The sequence below is a fragment of the Acanthisitta chloris genome, unplaced genomic scaffold (genome assembly GCF_000695815.1).
Source record: "Acanthisitta chloris isolate BGI_N310 unplaced genomic scaffold, ASM69581v1 scaffold521, whole genome shotgun sequence".
Lineage (NCBI taxonomy): Eukaryota > Metazoa > Chordata > Aves > Passeriformes > Acanthisittidae > Acanthisitta > Acanthisitta chloris.
The window spans coordinates 188,559-210,511 of record NW_008657434.1 but is presented as its reverse complement, the minus strand read 5'-3'; the positions used below and the strand labels follow the sequence as shown (position 1 = coordinate 210,511).

Below are 21,953 nucleotides of genomic sequence, written 5' to 3'. Positions count from 1 at the left end.
GGAAAGAGTACTTCCTTTCTTTGCAAAGGTCCCTATTCACCAAAACTTTCTGATAGCAAGCTCTGAAAAGCTGTTCAGTGAGGTTCCTCCAAAAGAATTTACATTCTCTGGCAGTCCATACAGGGCAGTCTGCAGGTAAGTGAGCAGCACAATCCCAGAAAACCTTGAAGAAAAAACACAAGCCTGAATGTAGCTAGGGCTGGTATCACCATTTTTACAAGCAGTGGCACTGAATATTGTGTGAAAGGATGCAGACACATGGATGTTCTGGATTAGCAATTAAGCTACAGGTGCTCTCTTTAAGCAGCAGGTGCATGTATTTGTACACCTTGTAGATACAACAGGAATATGTAATCTCTCCCATGCCCTAGATAATAATGAGGTTTTGTTTCAGTAAGTGATGGGAACACTGTGCCCATTGGTCATTGTATGTCATTGTATGTCATTGTAGAACGATTAATCTGGATATAAAATTCTGCTTTTTTGGATGCAGAATTGGTAAAATAATCTTAAAATCTGACAAAGTGCCAAACAATTCATCTCGTGAATTGTTTTGTTGTTGTAGGGGTTTGTTTTTTGCATTTTCTACAGCATCTGTGAGATTTGAGATATTGTCAATAATGGGTATTGAAATTCGACACACATGACACAGTTGCTGTTACTCTGTAGATATTTTAATCAGATTTACCCATTTGGAAATCATCTGGTAGCTGTTTTGGGCAAGAGAAACAGGTATTTTTGGACTGACTTCAGTAATGTCTCAGTGAGCAAATAGATGAAACTAGAAAACAAGCCAATGACAGATGAAACTAGAAGCTGCAATAACTTAAAATCATTCCTAATCTTGCATTTGTGATGCTTAGAATTAATGTAAGAGGTCAGGAATGGTAAGTATAATAGTTTTTAAATCCTGAACATTGTATAGTAGTTTCTTTTGCAATAGGTATACTAATAAAATTCCTTGCTAAGGTGGTGTAGCTGCCCCCATTTCAAATGGCATGGATCTTCTCTTTCTTAAGCATCTGACTCTTAACGGGTCTTGGCATACAGCGCATGAGGTTTTTGGACCCTTCTGTACTGAACTAGTTCAAAAATGTAGCTTTTTTATTTAATCTGCCTTGCCACTGTTTGGAATGATGGATTTGGACTTTTTTGGTTTCCTCTTTATCAACCTTTCACATTTTACATGGTGCAAAATAATTATCAGATACTGAGCATAGCATTTGTAGATAGGGAAACCTTCTGTGAACTAAAGGGCCCTGGTATTTGTGATAGGATACTTGACACCATGTGTTTTATGATCAACAATATAACACCTCATTTTGGTGATTCTTAAATAGAGGCTATAGTTTCCTGGAGAGATGTAGAGGCACTTCAGGAGATCAGTGTTACTGGCAGCATCTAGGCATTCAGAAATCAAGACATGCCAATATTCATAAACATCTTCCTCCTGAGTCTTCCTCTTATATTTTATTTGGGGTTTCTAACCTGGGAGAGTGGAAAGTCTGTAAAATCATACCTGTGTGAAAGCTTTGTGGAAGTGTAGCCCAGGAGAGAGCAAAGATATTTTGTGTTTTCTCTGGGCCTTCTGCCTAGTGTCATGATGCCTGGAGGGACTGAGGGGCAGCCTATTGTCTCAGCCTTCAGGTGGGAAGGTAGGCTGTGTACAAAGATTTATTGCCATGCTGGCTAGTGTATAGACAAGTAGGAGAGGCACCCTGCATTTATGGCACATCACTAGAGTCCCTTGATAAGATTCCGTAAGTTCTTGACGTTGGTTTACGGAAAAGTTAGACCAAGACAAATATGTTTTATTTCTCTGGGAAATGAAGCATTTGTGACAGTATTTGGACTTGTGTTAGAATAACAGTTGGACTGTATCATCTTAGAGGTCTTTTCCTACCTAAATGATTCCATGATTTTATACTTTCTGTCTGCCTTGCCAGTTACCCCCAACCTCCTTCTCCTGCCCTGACTTCTAAACACATTTCTTTTATTCAGATAATTTTGGAGGTAATTGTTCTGAATGATATGTTTCCCACAATATCTGTAGAACAAGCATTGATATAGAGGACTACATCCTTGTTAATGCCTCCGAGGAGAAAAAACTGTAGATTGAAAACAACAGTTACCAGAAGAGTTGCTAGCCCCATGAGGAGGCTTCCTTAAAATTGCATGAATCTTTCAAGGATGAGCTGTCGTGAATTACTTTGCATTTACTGTCAGGTAACCATATTGATGTCAGCAGTTGCCATGAGGAAGCTTTTATATAGTACTTTGTTTTCCTACAGCCCTACTGTATACTTCTACCCTTCAGGAAATGAGAGTTATTAGAAGAGGCATACTGCCATTTGCCAGGGCAGCAGCCCTTATTTTTCTACATATCTGAAGTGTTGAAAGGTTAAAAAAGGAAGAGATGTAACCTTAGAATTTGAGTACTTGGTTGATACATGCTGGGAAGGGAGGCCATTTAGGTTGATGGTGTGGCTGCTCACATTTGATATTCCCCTGCAAGTTAAGATGGTAGCAGTCAGGCTTTTAGCTTAGGTCAATAGCATGCTGTTCTGTGTCCTCTGCATTCATCCCAAGCACAGTAGTCTACAGTTATTGCCATACATTAGGGAAATTATGAGCCATCTGTTCTAATTTAGAGCAAGATGTATGCAGGAAGGAATCAAGAGGTGCTTAAGGTGAAGTAATGCATTTTAAGGAGCATGCAAAGCTATCTGAGCATTCTGAGCTGTAGGCATACTCAAGAAAATTGCAGCCTAGAGTCATAGTACACCTGTTGCTAATCTAAATGGTGATGACCAGCAGCACTGCCATCCTTCACTATGGTGAGTTGTCAGCAGTGATCTGGCTGCAACAATCTGATCTTTATTGTTTTCAGAGAAGTTTTTTTTCATTCTTTCCACCTGGGATGCAGTAAGACATGAAGAAAATGCAGCTTAAAGCCTTAACACAACCATTAAAGCAAAGAAGCACATCCTAAAGCATCAGCCATGCAGTTTTTTGAAATTCATTTCCTTCTCCTCTTAGTGGGACCATGTTGCTTTGCTGCTGAGAAGTCAGGAATTACATTGTACTTTGAGCTGTGCCAGCAATTCCGCATGGTGTGGCTGTTCAAGAGCAGTAGAAACAGACTTTAGGCAATGCCCAGCAAGAACTAAACTCCTGTGTTTTTCCTGGTTTGTAGGAGAATGTCTAAACTAACATGTGATTTCTACTCTTGCACCCAGCTAGGCAAAAATTATGTCAGAATTGTTAAAAAGTAGTTTCAAGAAAGTATATGGTGAATCTGTGAAATTCTGTCTGCCATATTTTCTTCCTTTTGTGTCTAAATATGTTTGAGCGTCACAAGCCAGGCAGGAGCTGTTTTCTACATGAACTTGTATCCCTCAGTCAGTTGCTCTAAAGCAGAACTTCATTGTGACTTGATGAAAATTTGCTGCAGTTTTCTGCTTTTACAGCTTCGACTTTTGCAATAAACTCCTGAGGTTTTAGATGAATGAAAAAGAATGTTGCTCTCCATGGGCAGTTACTACTATGGGTTGGCTCTGTGGATAGAGCTGCTGCGGCTGTACCTTTATGGACTGTGGTTTTGCCTGTGGGACATATCCTGGAACAGACCTGGCAAGCTTGGGATTTTAGATCCAAGGTCAGTTCCCACAAAATTAAAATCATATTGTCTCTTCATTCTTTGATAAGCCTATTTTTGCTTACCTGATGCTGAAACTAAATAAAGATGATAATGTCTTAGTTACACTCGCTGACCATCTGTGCATGGTTTGAGTAGTGTTGTGAATTTTAAATTTAGTACATTTGCAAGTGTTCCTAGTCCCACGCATCTCGGTGTCCCATTGAACATAAGTCTGCTTTCAACATTGTTGCTTGATTTAGGTTTTCATGCATTCGTTTTAGATACTATGAATCTTCAGCTTAAAGGTTGCTACACAGATGAACACCTGCTAATCCTTCTGTGATGTTTAAGCTTTATTTCAGTGATTCCTGCAGCTGAAATTCTATTTTGTCTTCTGCAAAGACTGTACAGTTGGTGCTGTTTTGCAACGGAATGAAAATATTTAATGGGTGATAGAGTTTGTAACTCAAAATTAAAGCTTTTGAAATTGCATAGCAGCCAGCTGGAGGAGGGAAGGCAGTGTAAAAAAATGCAGTCAGTGAACACCCAAAATTCTTTAGTCTGGAGAATTATGTTGAGTGTTACTTTGAAATTACATACTCCAAGGCAAAGTTACTCCTGGACAGGGTTAAAATCTCAAGATTTATTGCCATGCAAAAAATTGCATTATGTTGAGACCGTTCTCTGTGCTTCAGAGGAATAATCCACTTGTAAACATCCTTAGAATCATGGAATGATCAAGGTTGGAGGAGACCTCTAACCAAGGTCCAACCATTAACCTGCCACTCTGCTGTAACCTCTAAACCATATCCTTCAGCACAAGATCCAGACACCTCTTAAACACTTCCAGGGATGGTGACTCCACCACCTCCCTGGGCAACCTATTCCAATGCCTGACCCCTCTAACAGTGTAAAACGTTTTCCTAACAAATAATCTGAATTTCCTCTGTCTCAGTTTATGACCATTCCCTCTAGTCCTCTCCCTGCAGGCATGGCAGAAGAGACCATCCCCCACCAACACAGTTCTTTGGTTTTCTGGTTTTGCCCTTTACCACTTTGAGAAAAAAAGAATTGAATTCTCTGGACTATTCAGAGGGTTTATTTGTGCTAATTGCATTTTTAATAACTTTACCAAACCAATGTAGTTACACTTAGGTTAATACAGAGCAGCTGAGGCTAATAAAAATGTTGGTTGGTGTGAAACAGAAGAGAAATAATTTGGGCTGTGTTTTACAGTTTGAGATTGCAGCTTTTACTTATCTTTCTGTCTTCCCTTAAATAGCTTAAAATGATCAAAGCGTGTCAAGAAGCTGTAAAATTTAAAATACATTAATAAAATCAAGGTCATTGAGATTCATATGCAGTTGTTTAATGCAAACAATTTAATCCACCATCTTTTAATGTACTTTTTAGCATGAATTATTTAACCTGTGATACGTATTGAAGTTAGAAATGAGAAAACTGCATGTGGAATATCGATTTTAAATCACAACAGCTTTCAGTGGAGCAGATAGCATAATTTTACTTAAAAGGCACTTTGAAATATTACAAGGCCATTTGATACTTCTTATGTCAGCCCTTATGAAAAATATTATGGCACTGGTACTCTGGTGAGGTTAAATCTGAATTTTCATTATAAGCCTTTTTTATTAGTATTAAATAACTTGTCCTTTTCAACTGGTGACACACTGAAAGTTCAAGAAGAACTTATATTTTGTAGGATATGGTATTTTAAACCTGCTGAATTGTTTTTGAAGTGAATTTCTAGCTAACTTCTTTTTGACCAGACCCTGGAATTTTATAGTTTTTCCACTCAAAATATGCATTGCTCAGAAAAAAAGATAGAAGACTATTAATAATGATCATATGGTTATACATACAACTATTACATCTATTTATATTATTTTATAGAAATATGTATAAGTCTATCTCAATGTGATTAATATATATAACCGATATAACTACATATACTATATTAAAGTATGTAATCCTTTATTATAAGGATTATATATCAGTAACTTTCTTATAAGAATGCTTTGCAGGAGGAAGTATTTAGGACTACTTGGAAGTATAGAAATTCAGTTAGGTAAACCTTCATCCTGTCTCTATAGTGATACATTGAAAAAAAAGAAAATGTTAAAAACTTAGAGCTGGAGCTTCTGCTGTTGACCACTGTAGTCCATTGCAAGAAATATAAAAATGCATGTCTCCTGTCCTCTTACTTCCCAAGATGCTTTGCTCTTTTCTTGCTCATTACCTTGCAAGGACACCAGTGGGTTAAATTTCTGTTCTTCCCTTTTTTTATCACTTATGAGAGATTGAATACACGTTCATTTGAGATACCATATGACTAGTAAGGAGCCCAGGGAAGATTTGCTCAAAACCCACACTTGTCACTCCCAGCTGTTGAGAATGAATAAAGAACAGTGTTAGAACATGACCACAGATGTTTGTTTCAGGAGGGAAACAGTGATTTGGTAAAGAAAGTTTTTTCCAGATGAATTTGCTGTGGGCTGTGGAACTACTGCACTTCTTAGTGTTCCATATTATTTAAATTTTGGCAAGAGTTTAGCAGCTAATGAGCATGCATTGATTTTTATGTCATTTTTAGATCACTGCAAGGATAATTAAAAGTATAAATAACTTAGCCTCCCGGTATATTAAGTATATAGACACATCATCAACCATAATTTAGAATTGTTTTTAGATTAAATCATTTTTACAAATAGTTATTTCATTTAGCAACTTTGTCCTTTGGTTCAGTAAAGTCATCTGTCATTTCTACCAGAGCTGTAGCTTGTGAAAAAATCAGCTTTAACAACATTCAGTGAACTCTAAGAGTCAGGGCTGAGCTTCTGTCAGCTTTTATATTGGATTCTTCAGCATGAGCTTGGTTCAGCAAAGCACTGAAGCTATAGCTAACCTAGTAACCTCAAGGGTTTCACAGCATTTGGAGTCCTAAATGCAGAACGCATTTACCTAGATCGTAGCTAATCAAATCAAGTTAATCCAGTGCCTCAGCAACACTGGGTAGTACACTGAGTAAGAGCTTTTTCATTTTCCAGTTTTGACCTCTATAGACTCCCCTCAGTTAATGTATTTATAGAAGTAGCCTGCTGAATCAGAGGTGGTGATGGGGTGTGCTGGAAAGGAAGAAAGGCTTACCTGTTCCTCTTCGAAGTGGACTTACTTTGTTTGTGGCTTACAAGTTCAGTTGCATTTTGAAGTGAATCTCATGTATGATAGAGGGTGATTACTACTGATAAATGGCTTTAGTAATGATGGAAGAGGCTTCTTTGAAAGAAATGCAATCTAGTCTGGTCTCATCCAGTTTTTCAATATCTTGTGAGAATCCTTGTCAGTTTTTTCCTGGTTCTGAAAATGCCTCACTGACATACCATGAATACTGCGTTTTTCTTGAAGACTTAGGACATTGTGGGTGGGTTCCATGACCTGATGGATGACTGTGTTAGTTTGCTAGTTCTTATACCAAGGAATTAGGAAATAAACTTATTTCATTATTTTGTTGTCTTAAACCTTGCTTTAAAGGACACAGTTTTGAAATGTTCATCAGATTTATGTAGGCAATTCATTGGGATGAATTCATAGTGAGCAGTGGAGAAATACCATTCTGATACATGCTGAGTCAAATGTACTAAATATCTAAAATGCAAATATCTAAAAACATTGTGATCAGTTATTTCTGTTAGAGAAGTAACTGTCTTATCTCTAGTCATATCTCAGTAGCTGTTTTCAAGTTTTGCTCACCTCTGCTTGCAGAATTATTGGGTTGAATTTCAGATAGCATTTGCTGATTTTTTTTTATTTTTCAAAGAAATCAAACTTCCCCTGGATTTCCCTTCAGTATGAGCTAAACAGCTTTGAAAATATCACTTTATTTTTTTGTACATATTGCTGTAGGAATTTTACTTTCCTAGCTGTGTTTCTTTGACTGGTTGTGGGAACGTGACAATCATATCATGTTCAAAATTTCTCCTTCAAACGACCTGTTCCGTAGACAAAGCATTGAAAAGGACAAGGGGAAGATAGTCTCAGCCTGTCATCTTTCTTTCTGACTGTTTAGCACATTCTGACAGTTTAGCACATAGCACATAGTTATTTCATATCAGCATCTAGCACAGTAGCCAAGTATCTCCCCCTGGAGTAGTTTTACTCTGTTCACTTTCTGTACTACTTCAGTTCTGAAATAGATGCCAGAAATACATTAAGTTTTACTGGTATTCATCATATGTGGTTCTGTCTTTCTCAAAATGTAAGTTATATGAAGGTTCTAATTACATCTTTTAATCTTATGTCTGTTTGCTGTGTTTTCATGGATGAGACATATATGTCTTTTAGATGGAACAGAAGGAGTGAGTTTGAGGTTTTGCTTTAATCTGCAGAGGCTGCACCTCAACTTTGGTTAACACTGGGAACAGTTCTGACTGTTCTTCTTACTGGGGATTAATTGCATTTCCACCAGTCTTTCTTCCTGCCTTGAAAAATAAGGGTTTTTTTCCAGTTGTCCTGAATCCACAAAATTGAGTGCACTTAAGTAAAACCACCAAGTCTCTTAGTTTGTCTCAGTCATTAGGGAGTAGAATACGTTGTGAAGAACATGTTTACTTTGCTTACAGTAGTTGGTTTTGCTAGATAGAAGTGTCGTATTATTGAGTTTATGCTAATATTCTCCCAGGTAGCTAAACATCACTTGATTAGTTGGTATACATGTTGTTGTGTTCCCTCAGCAGCTTTTCTCTGTGGAGTAACTGATGTGCATCTCCTCACTACTCAGACACTGATTTTCAGGAAAACATGAAAATTCCCCAAATCTAATATATTTGAGATCTCTCTTAAGACAGTTTGGTTGAAATAGGGTAAGAGGGTTAATACAAGTTCTGGGGAAGAGGTGGTTAAAGAAAAGAGGGAGGAAATGGAAAGAATGGAGTGACAGACAGGATGCTTGGAATTATTTGTGTTTTCCTATTAGTCAGATCACTGACAGGCAAAATGGGATGATGATGATGATTTATAGAGGTGGGTTTAATGTCCTGTGAAAAAATTCACTCTGACATGTCCTTTTATTAACTCAGAGCATGCTCTTAGTTTGGACCATTTTGTTGAGTATATTTTACTATATCTTACTATATTTTACTATATCTTACTGTTTTAAAGTCTAGTTTCTAAAGCTGACTCATGTCTGCCCCAAACACTGTCAAGGTCAATAGGTAGTGGTAAGATTTTACTTGTCATAAAATTGGTCCAAAGTAGATGCAATCTTGTGCCCCGTGATGATTTAGGGAATTTGTGTAGAATTTATGAATTTTGTTTAATCCCGAGGGTCATAATTTTTTCTTTTGTCATACTGTGGAGTCCAGACTCTTAAGGCTTCTTTGCTATGTAGAAAAGTTGAATGTTTGCAGAAGAAAGAATAGTATTATTTCTCTTCTTAACCTCTCCTTCCTCCAGTGAATGTCTTACCTACCACTTAGTCCTTTCAGCCAAGACAGCCAGCTGTGCTGTGCTGTCTGGGAGTTATGCTGGCTTCTGCCTTTACTCACAAAAGGAGGAGGCTTGGCCCAGCCTGCTTTCTCTCAAGGGAAGCTTGGAAGGAAGAATTCATTGCTACGTAAAGGTATTAAGGAGCAGGGGAAGAGAGCACATGCATGCAAAGCCTATCTACATCCAAAGTTACCATGCACACATCTGAGTCCTACATGCTTCTTTCCCATCTTCTTCCACAGCCCTCCCAAAAATTTCCTTCTGACAATTTGCCCTGTTTTAATGTCAAATCAAATTTGTTGGTTTGGTTTGGATTTTTGTTGGTTTGGGGGTATTTTTGTTAATATCAGGAGAGCAAAACACAGTTCTGTTTATGTGTCTGAAAAGCTCTCATCCAACTCAGAGTGTTGATGTTTGGGCTTGGTCTCTGAGAAAACACTGAACTGATGGGCTGAGTTGTCCTTTGTGGATCCTCACTCTCCTAAGGAGCATTATCAGCCAATCTATCTCTTTTAGTAAATGGAAAGCAAGCATTCTTCTCTACTGCACTGGAAATTAGACTGCTCTCCTTATACAGAAAGACTCTGTGAGACTAAGGTGAAAAACAGGGGGTTCTTTGTGTTTTGTTTTGCTTTTGTTTTAAGCATAGATGTTTTTCTCCTTCCTCTACAATGAAGATTATGGAAAAATACTTCTAAAAGTAATAGAGGCAAAGAACAAAGATAAATGATCTAATAAAGCAGTGACTTCCCACAATCACTTGTATTAAATGCTGCAAAAGCACCAGTCTCAAAGACTAATTCCTAACGTGAGCAGGAAGTGCTAGGGTACACTTTGTTTGTTTGTAATAGGGGAATACACTGGAATCATTTCAGGAAATACTAATCACTGAGTGATTAATAAACAAGAGTTGGAATATAATTAGACTAAATGTCTTTAAGCAAGTATTCTTTCCCTCAAATAAGCCAACAGCCACAAGAAAAAGTGCCCTAGTTCAGTGTCAGGGCTGTAATAGTTGGACTTTAAAATGAGGAGGCATCTCCAAAACATACTCAAGTAAAAACACAGGAATAGAATTAGGGTACTGAAGTAAGTTGTGATGTTTTGAATATTGCTTGGAGTTCTGAAAAGTTTCTTTGCAACAGAGGGTGTTGATCTGTGTAAACACCTTCCCAAGACCCAGAACCTTAGCATATCACCTCCAGTCTCCAAACTCTCTAGCTGTGTTTGAAGGTGCCTGCACAGTGCTTTGTTTAGACTTGCTGATTTCTGAAAAATGGAAAGCCCCAATTTTGCTAGCTTCACCTAAATTTGCCTGTGTCACCAGATTGTAAAAATGTAGGACAAAGACCTAGTAAGGAACAGATAACGGTAAGTTTCTAATTATGCTGGAAATGGAACTTCATTATGGAAATGAAGTTACAGAATTACAATGAAATATAAAACTCAACTCTGGATTGCAGTTAACAAGACTTTGTGGTTACAGGCTGCTCAGTGCTCATCATCTAGCATTAAATGTTCCTCCTTGAACATTTATAGAATCATAGAATGGTTTGAGTTGGAAGAGACCTTAAAGACCATCCAATTCCAATCCCTCTGCTGTGGGGAAGGTGTCCTTCCACCTTCCACTGGATCAGATTGCTCAGAACCCCATCCAACCTGGATCTCTGAACTAGTCAGGGCTGCCTCTTCTGGGCTTGGCCACTTGCATAGCCTTTTAAAAGAATCCTACTTCCTTTCAATATAGACATAGTATTTGCGCTATAACTAGAGGCTTGTACCTTTCAATAGTGAAAATCCTCCAGGATGTCTCCTAAACATCTCACCTTTTTGTCCTGGTAGACAGTTTGGGGTTTTTTTGTAGTAGCTTTAAACAACTTTCCAGATCTATGTGGCACAGTGTAAGTGTCCAGTGGCATACTACCTATTATAAAGGCTGTTATTGTGTGGCAGGTTTTGACCTCTGTCCTTTGGTATGGTCTCAGACACGTGCAGAGTTTTATTTGCTCAGTTTTCACCATGCTGAGTGTTGGGGTATTCTTCCAGGTGTTTAAAAAATGTGGCTGTTTCTACAGACCACATTAAAATTAGCTGATGTGTTCACAAGCAGTGGTTCAGTCAGAAGAGCTGGAGGAATTTAAAAATGAAAGCTGATGCTAGAATTGTCTATTGACATTTTGAAGTCTTGGAGCTGGAAGGGTAGCAAGCATTGTCTTCCAAAGTGATGCCCTCAGATCTGCTGAGAATAATTGACACCCCTCTTGCTCTGGAGTATCTGATGCTAGCTGCACTGATCAAATTATTAAAGTAACTGATCACTGATCAGTCTGTCAGTGTGTACATTATGGAAGAAATAATCCTGAACAATAGGAAGTGGAATATTCTTGTGTTCTGCGTAAATCTTGTTGAACTAATCTTGTTCTTCAGCATGAGGTAGTGGGAACAGTTTATAGGAATGTGCTTTTTGGAATGTTGTTTTTATGACTAGCTCTAGAAATTTTAATTCTTTTAATCCATCTAAAGCAGAAAGCTCTATAAAATAAACTGAGGTCAAGTTTTTGCTTGGTATAGACTGTTAGTAAGTTTTCAGTGAGAGCATGATAAACATCAGTTTTGAAAATCACACCTGACCTCCTGTCTTTTCAGAAGTGAAAGGACTTTCTGTTTCCAGAAACAAAATAAAAAGTGGAGGCATTATGTTCCGAATAGAATACTCTATATGTAAAACATTATATGATGGGAAATTGCCAGTGAGAGATGAAATTTTATTCAAAAATAATCAAACTTTGAATTAGAAGCATGAGTAATTTTATCTAATGTATGCTAAGTTTTCCTTTCACATTATGTATCTTTTTGAAAGATTGGTGCTATGGTTAAGGTACTCGGAATTCACCTTGTCTTTCTGGTAAAACACACTTAACTATGACTTTTACAGGGAAAATGTGAGGGAAATTTTTTATCACAATAATATGACACATTCTAATACTTATTTGAAACTTGTGTTTAAGATATATTTTAAGAAAATTAAAAAGGTCTTTATTTTTTAAACTTTATAGACTTGCTGATGCATGGGAAAATGATATGGGAGTTCATCCTTTAACGTTTCCATCAGAAACATGTTTGGAATTACTGTTGATACTGGGATTGAGTACCACATCTCTACCACCTTCACTTCGATACATGAACTCTTTTCAGGTAAGGAACAGCTGCTATTTCAGTATAAAGGTGTTACTTTCAGGAAAAAGAGATCCCTGGGGCCCATAAACCCTTTCAGAGTAAATGTTTATCTTCTTTCTGTAGTTGCATGACTCTCCATTATATTAAATATAGCAATGGAGAACTTGTTGTAGTGCTCAGTTTCTTTCAGTTGTATTGAATGTAGACCAAGGCAGGAAATGTCATTGGATTTTCAAACATACAATCACTGTTTAAATTAAATTAAATGTTCAAAGAAATTTCATCCAACTTTGGCTGGAGTAGCTAAAATCGTTATAGAAAATCTTGTTGGCTTAAAAATAAACCCACAAAAGAACTTCTCAGCAAAAAAATTAAGGTTTCCAGTGGTGAAAAGCTGTAAAATTTGGACGGAAGCATTTGGTTTTCTCCAGTGTTCTCCTGTATGTTACGGCTGAAGTTCTCAGCAGTCATAGAAATTTTCCTAAGAAAACATTGTTACAGGCATGTTATGATTTGTATTTGTCAGGTGTCTGGAGACTATGATTTTCACAAATGCAATACACAGACAACTGAATTCATGATGATACAACATAGCAACTCAGCCTTTTTATGATGCTTCTATCATCCCTTGTAGTTACATAGTCCATCAGTTGTGCATTGATGCAAATCTAAAGTAACCAGCTTGTTGAGCAGTAACTGTACCTGAACCTGTGTTTGTTCTGATAGCTACAGAAGAATCATATCTTAGTGGGACTGAGTGTCCTAAACAGTTTGTAGCATGAAATCAGGTAGTTTCTATTTGTCCATACTTCCTGTTTGTAGTTAAGGCATATTTAATTAGTGTTTCTGACTTAAGTTTACTGAAAAATAATCTTATTGTCGAATTTTGGAGCCAGAAAGAACATGGTCATAAACCAAAATCAAGTAATTGATTTTAATAGAGTTATATTGATGTACAACTGCTGAAAGCTCCTCTAGATGTTAGGAAATAAGTATGCACCTGCATTGTCTGCTCACTTTGCAGCTTGTGAGCTTGGAAATGGGATCTGTGTATGGTAAACACTTGGGTATGGCAGCAGCCATTGATCATTTCAACATGTTATTTTAATGCCCAAGGTCAGAATTGTTATTGGGTTGCACATTCAGGGGCCATAAAATTGAAGAATCTCCTGGCTGGCAACAGAATGGAGACTGCAGCAATTACAAATCTCAAGGATTGGCCAGTACTAGTTGTCCATACAGTTGAACAGTTCCATGTTTCCCGTTCAGAAGTGAACATTTTGGTTGCCTAATCCAGGATATTCAGTTCTTAATAGGAAACGTGGACTACTCAACTGGAATTGTGGTAAAGTATTTGTTGCTTTATCCATGATAGTTTAAACAGGAGTTTCTTCTTGTATGCTGAGGCTGTATGTCCTGTATTGTTTCTGTCCATACTCGGTCCCAGGTTGTGTATTGGGGTAGAGGCAGGAAGTAACTCAACTGGTGCAGGTATGAACCAGTAAACTCAGAAAGGATTTCTACCTTGGAATACACGAAACATCAGACTTTTCTTTTTCCTTGTCAGACTCCCTACAATTGTGCTCAATTGCTCCTGAGTCACTGTAGCTTTGTGGAGCTGCCTTTGTAAAGGAACTGTCACCCTAGAGGTTCACCATGCAGAGCCTGGAAACGAGCCAGGTGTAGGGTTATGTCAGGCATGGAGTGGGAAGGCCCCTGGAGACCTTCTGACCATGCCCTTTCAACCCCGAATTTTTGTGGGACAGCTGAAAGCAAACATCCCAGTGCTTTGCTAAGGTGAAGTGCTGTGGGGAGTGGTGTCTTCCAGCACCAGCCTGTGCAGGTCGTGGTTTGCCCACCTGCATGCCACAGCTGGTGATGTGACAATGTCCAGTCTTGGTTGCAAACAATGTCAGGCTATATTTTGAGCTGATTCCCAGTGTCTGTGCTTTCATAGCAGCACACAGGGTAAAAAGTCATAGTTTTTGAAAATCCAAAGTTCTGAAATCTGCACTGCTTAAGATAATGTTATATTTTGCCAAGTTGGAGGAAAGGAAAATGGCTGTTTTGATAAAATTCTGGCTCCAACTGTCATTCTCCTTGCCAGACAGTCAATATCACCACTTGTTTGTCCTGGAGGGCAAACACTGTCCAGGAAAATATTATTTTATTTGTTTTTAACCTTGTGAACCTTGTTTAGATCTCAGTAAATCCATGAAGCAGAAATAAAGCTTGCTCAAGCTTTTCACTGATGCTATACAATGGACTGTCAGCCTTATCTTTTTCTTTTCTGGCTTGCTTCTTTCTACTCGTGTTCACTTTCTGTATGGCAAATATTAGAATTACAGGTCCTAGTTTTTCTGTATTTTTCTTGGAAAAAGTTGGCAAGATCCGCTGAGAGCTTGGATAATGATATTAAAATACTGTGGTGTTGCCTGAGCATAGATCCCTCTGCATCCAAAGTAGTGAAGATTGTGAGTCAAACAGGGAATCATAAAAGGGCACTAATTGAAAACTGGTATTTCATGTGTCTTAGTGGAGTAATGGCAAAATGACAAAAACTAGTTCTGCTTTATTTTGTGGTGGACCTAGATGTGGCAATTATTAGAAAAAAGTTAAACCAGTTTACTTCTATATCCTAATAAAACTTGTATTTAAACTGAAAATAATTACAGATTCCTAAACAGGGAATCATAAAAGGGCACTAATTGAAAACTGGTATTTCATGTGTCTTAGTGGAGTAATGGCAAAATGACAAAAACTAGTTCTGCTTTATTTTGTGGTGGACCTAGATGTGGCAATTATTAGAAAAAAGTTAAACCAGTTTACTTCTATATCCTAATAAAACTTGTATTTAAACTGAAAATAATTACAGATTCCTGTTATCTGGGCAGTCTTGTTTTTAGCAGGGGGCCAGACTCTTCCAACTGCATGCTGAAGGAGTTAGAAGGAAAATGACCCCAAAAGTGACAGAGTTTTCTTCTTTCATAAGTGTTCCCAGTGTTCGGCACGTGGTGTGGAGCTAAATGGACCAGTACTTTTCACTGGTGCTTTTCTTTGTATTTGGATACAGTATTTGAAAATGCATCTAACAGGCAGCTGTATATAGTGATCTAAAAGTTACAGTTTAACTCCTGATACCATGTCAGTATAGATTTTAAAAATCCAATTGTTTTCAGTTAGGTACCCAAAATTATCTCACCCACACCCAGGTTTTTTGAGCCTGTATTTACCCTTTCTCCCAGTTATATTACAATATTGCAGTGTTGACAAGCCACAATTTTAGCTGGTATGCATATGCATTGGATGGTGTTTAGGCTGCCAAAAGCACACAAAGGAAATGTGCTTAGTTGCTAATAATCTGTAATAAACTGTGTTCTGCCTTGTGCTCTAGAAGAGCTCTCTGGGACTAGCTTAGCAGACTCCGTATCTGTGCAGAGACATAAATTACATTTTATTTTCCAGTGGTGTGCTACTGCTTAGTAACATAATATTTGAAATCACTTTCCAATTCCGCTTTGACCCTGTAAAGATCTCTCAGTGTGATTTATGTTGCTGGAGGAGCCTGGAGGAGAGGAGCAGAAGCAGAGTATGTTACATAGCTCTCTGCTGAGTTTCAGGTGCTTCACTGCAACCAGCTTTTAAGCTTCCCAGACTGTTCCTAGGCACTAGATTATCTTTCCTTTATCTCTCATTTCACCTGTGCAATTGCTTTGACATCTTTCTGGTGGACTGTAGAGAGTTAAATCTTAGGAAGCTTGAGCCTGGAAGCTCTGAGGGATCAAAGTGAAATTCTTGCTGCTTGATGTCTACCCCTGAGTTTACTGGAGAACATGGATTTACAGGCCTGACTTGCAGCTTCCCAGGCTTGTAATCCTTCACCCATACTAAGGACATCTCGGATCAAGGGAATAGGATTGATTGAGGCACTTGATACTTATCCTGGAGCAATGAAAAAAAGCTGTCTGAAAAAAGCAGAAGAGAGAGAGAGAGAAGTTTTTTTAAGATTGCTTTTGCTCTGGGCACTGTTTTGCCACTTTCTCTTCAGCTCCATTACCCTGTGCACAGAAAGATGTGTTACCTTTTTACACTCTTAATCTATATGGCTCTCCATCCACCTGAGCTGTCAGCCCTTTGCTTTAGGAATGGTTGGGCTTTACTTTGTGTATTATTCTTAATATTTGCAAACACTCGTACCTAGCACCCACTTGAGTTATCCTGTACTTTATCACAGAACTACTCAGCTGCTACTTCTCAGCAGAGTCTGGGAGGATGTGTTGGTATTTTAGAGCCTACAGCACAAAACATTTAACACAGGGAGATGCTTTAAAGTGACAAGTAATCTCTGCTGTGTTTTTCTAACCTTATCTCCTCTTTCCTGAATTCAGCACAGTGAACAGAAAATGTCCTGGATATTGAATGCTTATGATGATATATGAGGCTGTTGAGCACATTTTCTCTCACTGCTGTTATTGTGGGAAACCAGACATTCTACTTCCTCTATAAAGGCACTATTCATAAGGCCACAGACTGCAACAACAGTTTTCAGAGTTAAACAGATCATGGCTTTATTTTTACTGTTACAGTTGCATGAAATTGAAAGAAGATTGTGATTAAGAATGGCAGAGCTAGTTCAAAATTTTATTTCAAATAGCTCTGATAGTCTTTGGAGCTGCACCCAGTGCCATGGGTAGCTTTCAACACACTCTCTGCTTTGCTTAAGAGAAATGGACTGTCTAACAAAAAAAACCAAAAAACTTTCATTCTACCATAGCAGTAAGAATTCCTAGTGGTGTCTCTGAAGGAAAAAACTCATTTGCAGTTTCAAAAAAAGGAGGGAAAAATGTTTCCTGGAAATGTTTCTCTGTCATTTAAAGTCTCTTAAGAAAGTGCAGAAAACTTGCTAAAGACAAACAGGTTTAGTGATACAGAGTAAAAGTTGCTCCAAAAACCTAAGAGTGAATACATACAGTATTCATTATAGCTTAATGGCTCTAGTATATGACTATCAAAAGACTCATAGATAGCAAAATTTAAAATTAAAATTACTGCTTTCTCTCAGGTCTACACATGGTCCAGACTAAAGTGTCCCTTGAGATTTGGTGGGTTTTAGTATTGATGCCTTTTTTTTATAATGTGTGTCTATGTATATAAAAAGCACTTTCAAAACCATTTAGCACCAGAAGTTACCTGAAGATAGAGGACACTTGCAGGTGCACATATGTTTTCTGAAAATCCTTTTTGAGGCAAACAGCTGAGTAAAATGTAGACAAATCTGCTCAGCTCAGCTTCTCCATTTGTTTTGGGCATTTGGAGCTGGAGAAGATGCACAGATTCTTTTAAGCTGGATTCCACTCCTTTGAAGCACTGTCAAACAGCAGCAAAGACAGGACAAAGTTCTACTCCAGTTCAAAATGATTTGAGCAATAGTCATATAAGAAATGAAAATATCCAGAGTGAAGGAATGGCTTTCACAATATTGTGTCTTTTATTAAACTATCCCAGAAAGGAAAAATAAATAAGTCAATTTATGCTCTAAAATAGCTTATCACACAGCATTACTTGCCTACTCTGGATCTCCCACAAAATGAATTCTAGATCTGAATATGTATATTCTGTAATATTTCACAGACAAAGGCTGAGTTCCTAAATACTATAGCATTTTTTTTCCTGAGAATTAAGGTTTTTTAAAAAAATACTTTGCTAAAGCTTGTGACTGCTTATGTTTTCTGAAACTTCTGAGTGCACACTGACAGTAGTGTGAAGCAATCACTGCAAATACATTGCAGGCTCTGTGAAATACAGTGATTTTTGTTTCTCTTAACTGACTGGTTTTATGTGCTGTAAACTATAGTGAGCAAACCAAGTGTAGCTAGTGTCAGCCTCTTTTGGCTGCTCCTGTTTCCCCCAAAATAAAGAGGTTCTGATTTTTGCAGATTAGTATAAATGTGCCTGCTATGTGCTTTTTCTAGTTCTGACTAACTTAGATCAGTTGCCAGGATGACATAGAATTATTTCTGGTTTAATTGTCATCATTATGTGGAAGTTTTTAAGTTCAATTTCAAACAATTTATTTTAAATAGGAAATAGGTTCCCAAGCCTTATGCATGAAAGCAGATGTAGCTTTGTAAAATATGCATAGAAAATATATCGTTGACTTTAAAATAGAAGAAGTTATAAGATGTATATTTGGGGTAGGTTTTGTGTTTGTCTGCATTTTCTAAAAGCCACAATTAATCTATTGAAATGCTGCTGAATAATTTGAAAAAAAAAATATGAAATTATACTGAACAAATGCTGACAAGAGCAAATGGTACTGAGAGTGTTTCAAAGACAAATCTGAATACTTTGCCGAATGATAAATATTTCTATGTTCAATTAAGAGGTTGTTGTTTTTCTTGTCTGCTGCTTAATAGTCCTATATTAAGCTGATTTATATTATACCACTCAGGTTATCTTACTTGGTGTTCTCTGTAAGCTGTCTTTTAAAAGTATCTCTGGAATGTTCAGGTGTCTTTCTTGCACACTGAGACTATCCCATTTCCTTTAATGTCAGCTCTTGAAGCCTCAAGCTGAGCTGGAACAGTTTTTTCATTGAAATGTAATTAGTATCTTTAAGTCTTCATTGAAACTGGATGAAAAATGTTTCATACCAATTCCACACAGATTCTATTAAAGCTTGAGAACTGTTTGGCTCTGCATATGCAAGAGTTTATTGAACTATATCCTATCTGTCCTTATGTGTGCCTATATGGCTCATCCATACCTGCAGCACAGGCTCTTATTTCTAGACTGTGGTTTTGTGATATCTGGGGCTGCTTTGGACATACTGATGGGAAGGTATTATCTCACTTATCTAATTTGTGGCATGACTACGCTTTGTCTATGGAAAGGAGCTGCCTATTTTTATTGGCCTGAAACAAAATGAAATCTATCATGTGCAAACCTAAACTGAAGCTAAAGCTATGAATAGGAAAAAAAGCAAACTGAGTTTACTTGTGGAAGCACAAAATTCAGTGATTACTTCAGCACTCAGTGATGGAGAATCAAGACCTTGACAGCAGTAGCCCTAAACGGAGTTTCAAAATTTGTCATCAGTTTTTCAAAAAAGGTAAATGCTTCTTTTCCTCCAAGATGGTTCTCCAGTAGAGCAGAAATCAGAGAGAGTAAACCTGGGTGTATCCTACACAGAAGTAGATTTTGTTACAAAAAACTCCATGAGCTCCAAGTGAGAAGCAGTGAACATGTAGCATACAGTAAAAAGAAATCTTAAAAACACTTACCCCTCCCACCCTTCTCAGGTTAACTTTATTCCAAATTCTCTACCACATCCTCCCAGCGGCGCAGAGAGATAGGGAATGGCGGCTGCAGTCTGCACATCACTTGTTGTCTCTACTGCTTCCTCCTCCTCAGGTTACTCACACTTTTCACCTGCTCCAGTGTGGATTTTTTCCCACAGGAGAAGAATTTCTCCAACATGGGTCCTTCCCAGGACAGGATGCAGTTCTTCATTAACTCCTCCAGCCTGGGTCCTCCACAGGATGCAGTCCTTCAAGAAGAGGCTGCTCCAGCACGAGTCCCCCACAAGGTCACCAGTCCTACCAGCAAAGCTGCTCCTGCATGAGCTTCTCTCTCCACAAGTCCTGCCAGGAGCCTGCTCTAGTGCAGGCTTCCCACAGGGTCACAGCCTTCTTCAGGCATCCATCTGCTCTGGTGTGGAGTCCTCCACAGACTGCTCCCCCATGGACCAGCTTGGGCTGCAGGGCACAGCTGCCTCACCATGGTCTGCAGACTCTGCTCTGGTGCCTGGAGCACTTCCTCCCCCTCCTTCTTCACTGACCTTGTTGTCTGTAGAGTTGTTGCTTTCACAGTCTTGTTTCTTCTCTGGCTGCTGTTCTGCAGCAGTTTTTTCTTCCCCTTCTTAAATCTATTATCCCAAAGACACTTCCAGCGTTGCTGATTGGCTTGCCCTTGGCCAGGTGCAGGTCTGTCTTGGAGCCAACTGGCATTAGTTCTGTCAGACTTAGAGGTTTCTAGCTGCCTCTCACAGAAGCCACCTCTGTAGCCCCCTGCTACCAAACCCTTGCCAAGCAAAACCAATACAGTCATTTACCATTTAGATGTGAATGTACAGTTGCAGGAATCCAGTTTAGATGGTCTGGTATAGCCCAGGTATCAACCACTCAGGAGAGGTGAAGACAGAACTAATTAGGGATAAAAATGCCAGATCGTTGTTGCCACTCATTTCTTTTCCTGTTTGCATCCGTTGTGCACTTTTTTGCTTTTCCCAAGTAATTTTGAAATCTAAAAGCATAACTGTTATGTCCTAATTATCCAGTAGTCGTGTCTGTAGTGTGCTATTAAACATGAACTGAGAGTTTGTCTTTTTTATCAACAGGCACCACACTGTGAGTGTGTTATGGAAAAGAAATACCCATGGTTTATGTACCTGAATATATCCATAAAGAAGAGTCTTATGGGAGGCCTGATACACTTCTAGAACATCCACTTCTGTTTATTAACTGAGGGTGTTGTCTCTGTGGCTGAGAAACAGTCTCTGCACAAAAGATATATTCAGCCCTATGCACAGCCAGATATTGCAATACACATTTGACATGGTTTTTATGGGGCTACTTCCTCCCAAAATCTTTGCATCTCTAAGTTAGTCTTAGCCCTATTCAGATTATAATGAATAGTTCGACTTCTGTGAGGTGTGTCAACGTCATAGCTAAAATTAAACAGTAATCAGGTTATCATCCATATAGAGCTCTGTTGCTTTCAAAACAATACTGAGTCATTAGATAACAATGATTCTATAATGGAAATTTTTCTTAATATTTTGTGTTGTTATGCAGTGTGTTTTGTGAATGTGTGTTGTTATGGAAAGCTACACCACCATTCATTTCCATTAACAGTCTGGATGGAAGCTTTGAAGCTACTTACAAAGTCTGGAAAGCTCTGCAGAAAAACAAATCTATTTATAAGGATGCTTCTTAGTAGGTTTCAAAGTGCTTTAAATGTATGGATCCAACTCTTAGATTTCAGATGTAGGCTGGATTAGGTATGATGTTACCACAGATTACAAGATTTTGAGGGTTCCTGAAGGAGGATGTCACTAAATTCCAGCATTTTATTAACAGGCTGATCAGCTTGCCAAGGCACTTAGAGCAGCTCAGGAGTGTTAAAGAGTTGAAAATGGTACTGATGTCTTCAAGGAGACAAATGACCAAATACACAGAAACCTGCAAAACCAGAGCATAATAATTGAATCGATGACTTGACTATGATAAAGTATATGGTGGACAGAAAGGAAGAGGGTTGTTAAGTTCTCTTCCTTTTATTGTCAGTTGAAAATGAGTCTGGAATGGATCTTTTGGTGAAGAAGTCAGTAATGCTTCCAGTGAGAAACATACAATTTGCCTTCCCTCAGAAGTAGAAGTCCATCATTCTGTGACAATGTCAGTAAAAGAGAGCAGTGTGCTCTAAATCTCTATTCTTAAATCATAGGTCTGTGTTCTGGGGGTGGTGGCTGATGACAAATGGCAGTGCTTGAAAGCTCTTGCTTCTTAAGGAAGAAAACTTTAGGTTTGGATTTTGGGAAAGCTAGAATGGGCAGAAATGTGATGTGTGAAAA

At 38.2% G+C, this 21,953-nt stretch overlaps 1 protein-coding gene across 1 annotated transcript in view; it reads left to right on the top strand.

The window, feature by feature from the left end:
- The window catches only part of UBE3D (ubiquitin protein ligase E3D), a gene marked incomplete at its 5' end in the record, with an annotated part of 48,167 nt that extends 28,224 nt beyond the window's left edge, over positions 1 to 19,943 (top strand). Inside the window, 2 exons of the mRNA XM_009084692.1 lie at positions 12,199 to 12,337; positions 19,779 to 19,943. Of these exons, the coding sequence (XP_009082940.1) occupies positions 12,199 to 12,337; positions 19,779 to 19,943 (304 nt within the window). The remainder of the gene's footprint in view (positions 1 to 12,198; positions 12,338 to 19,778) is intronic.
- Positions 19,944 to 21,953: the final 2,010 nt, after the last annotated feature.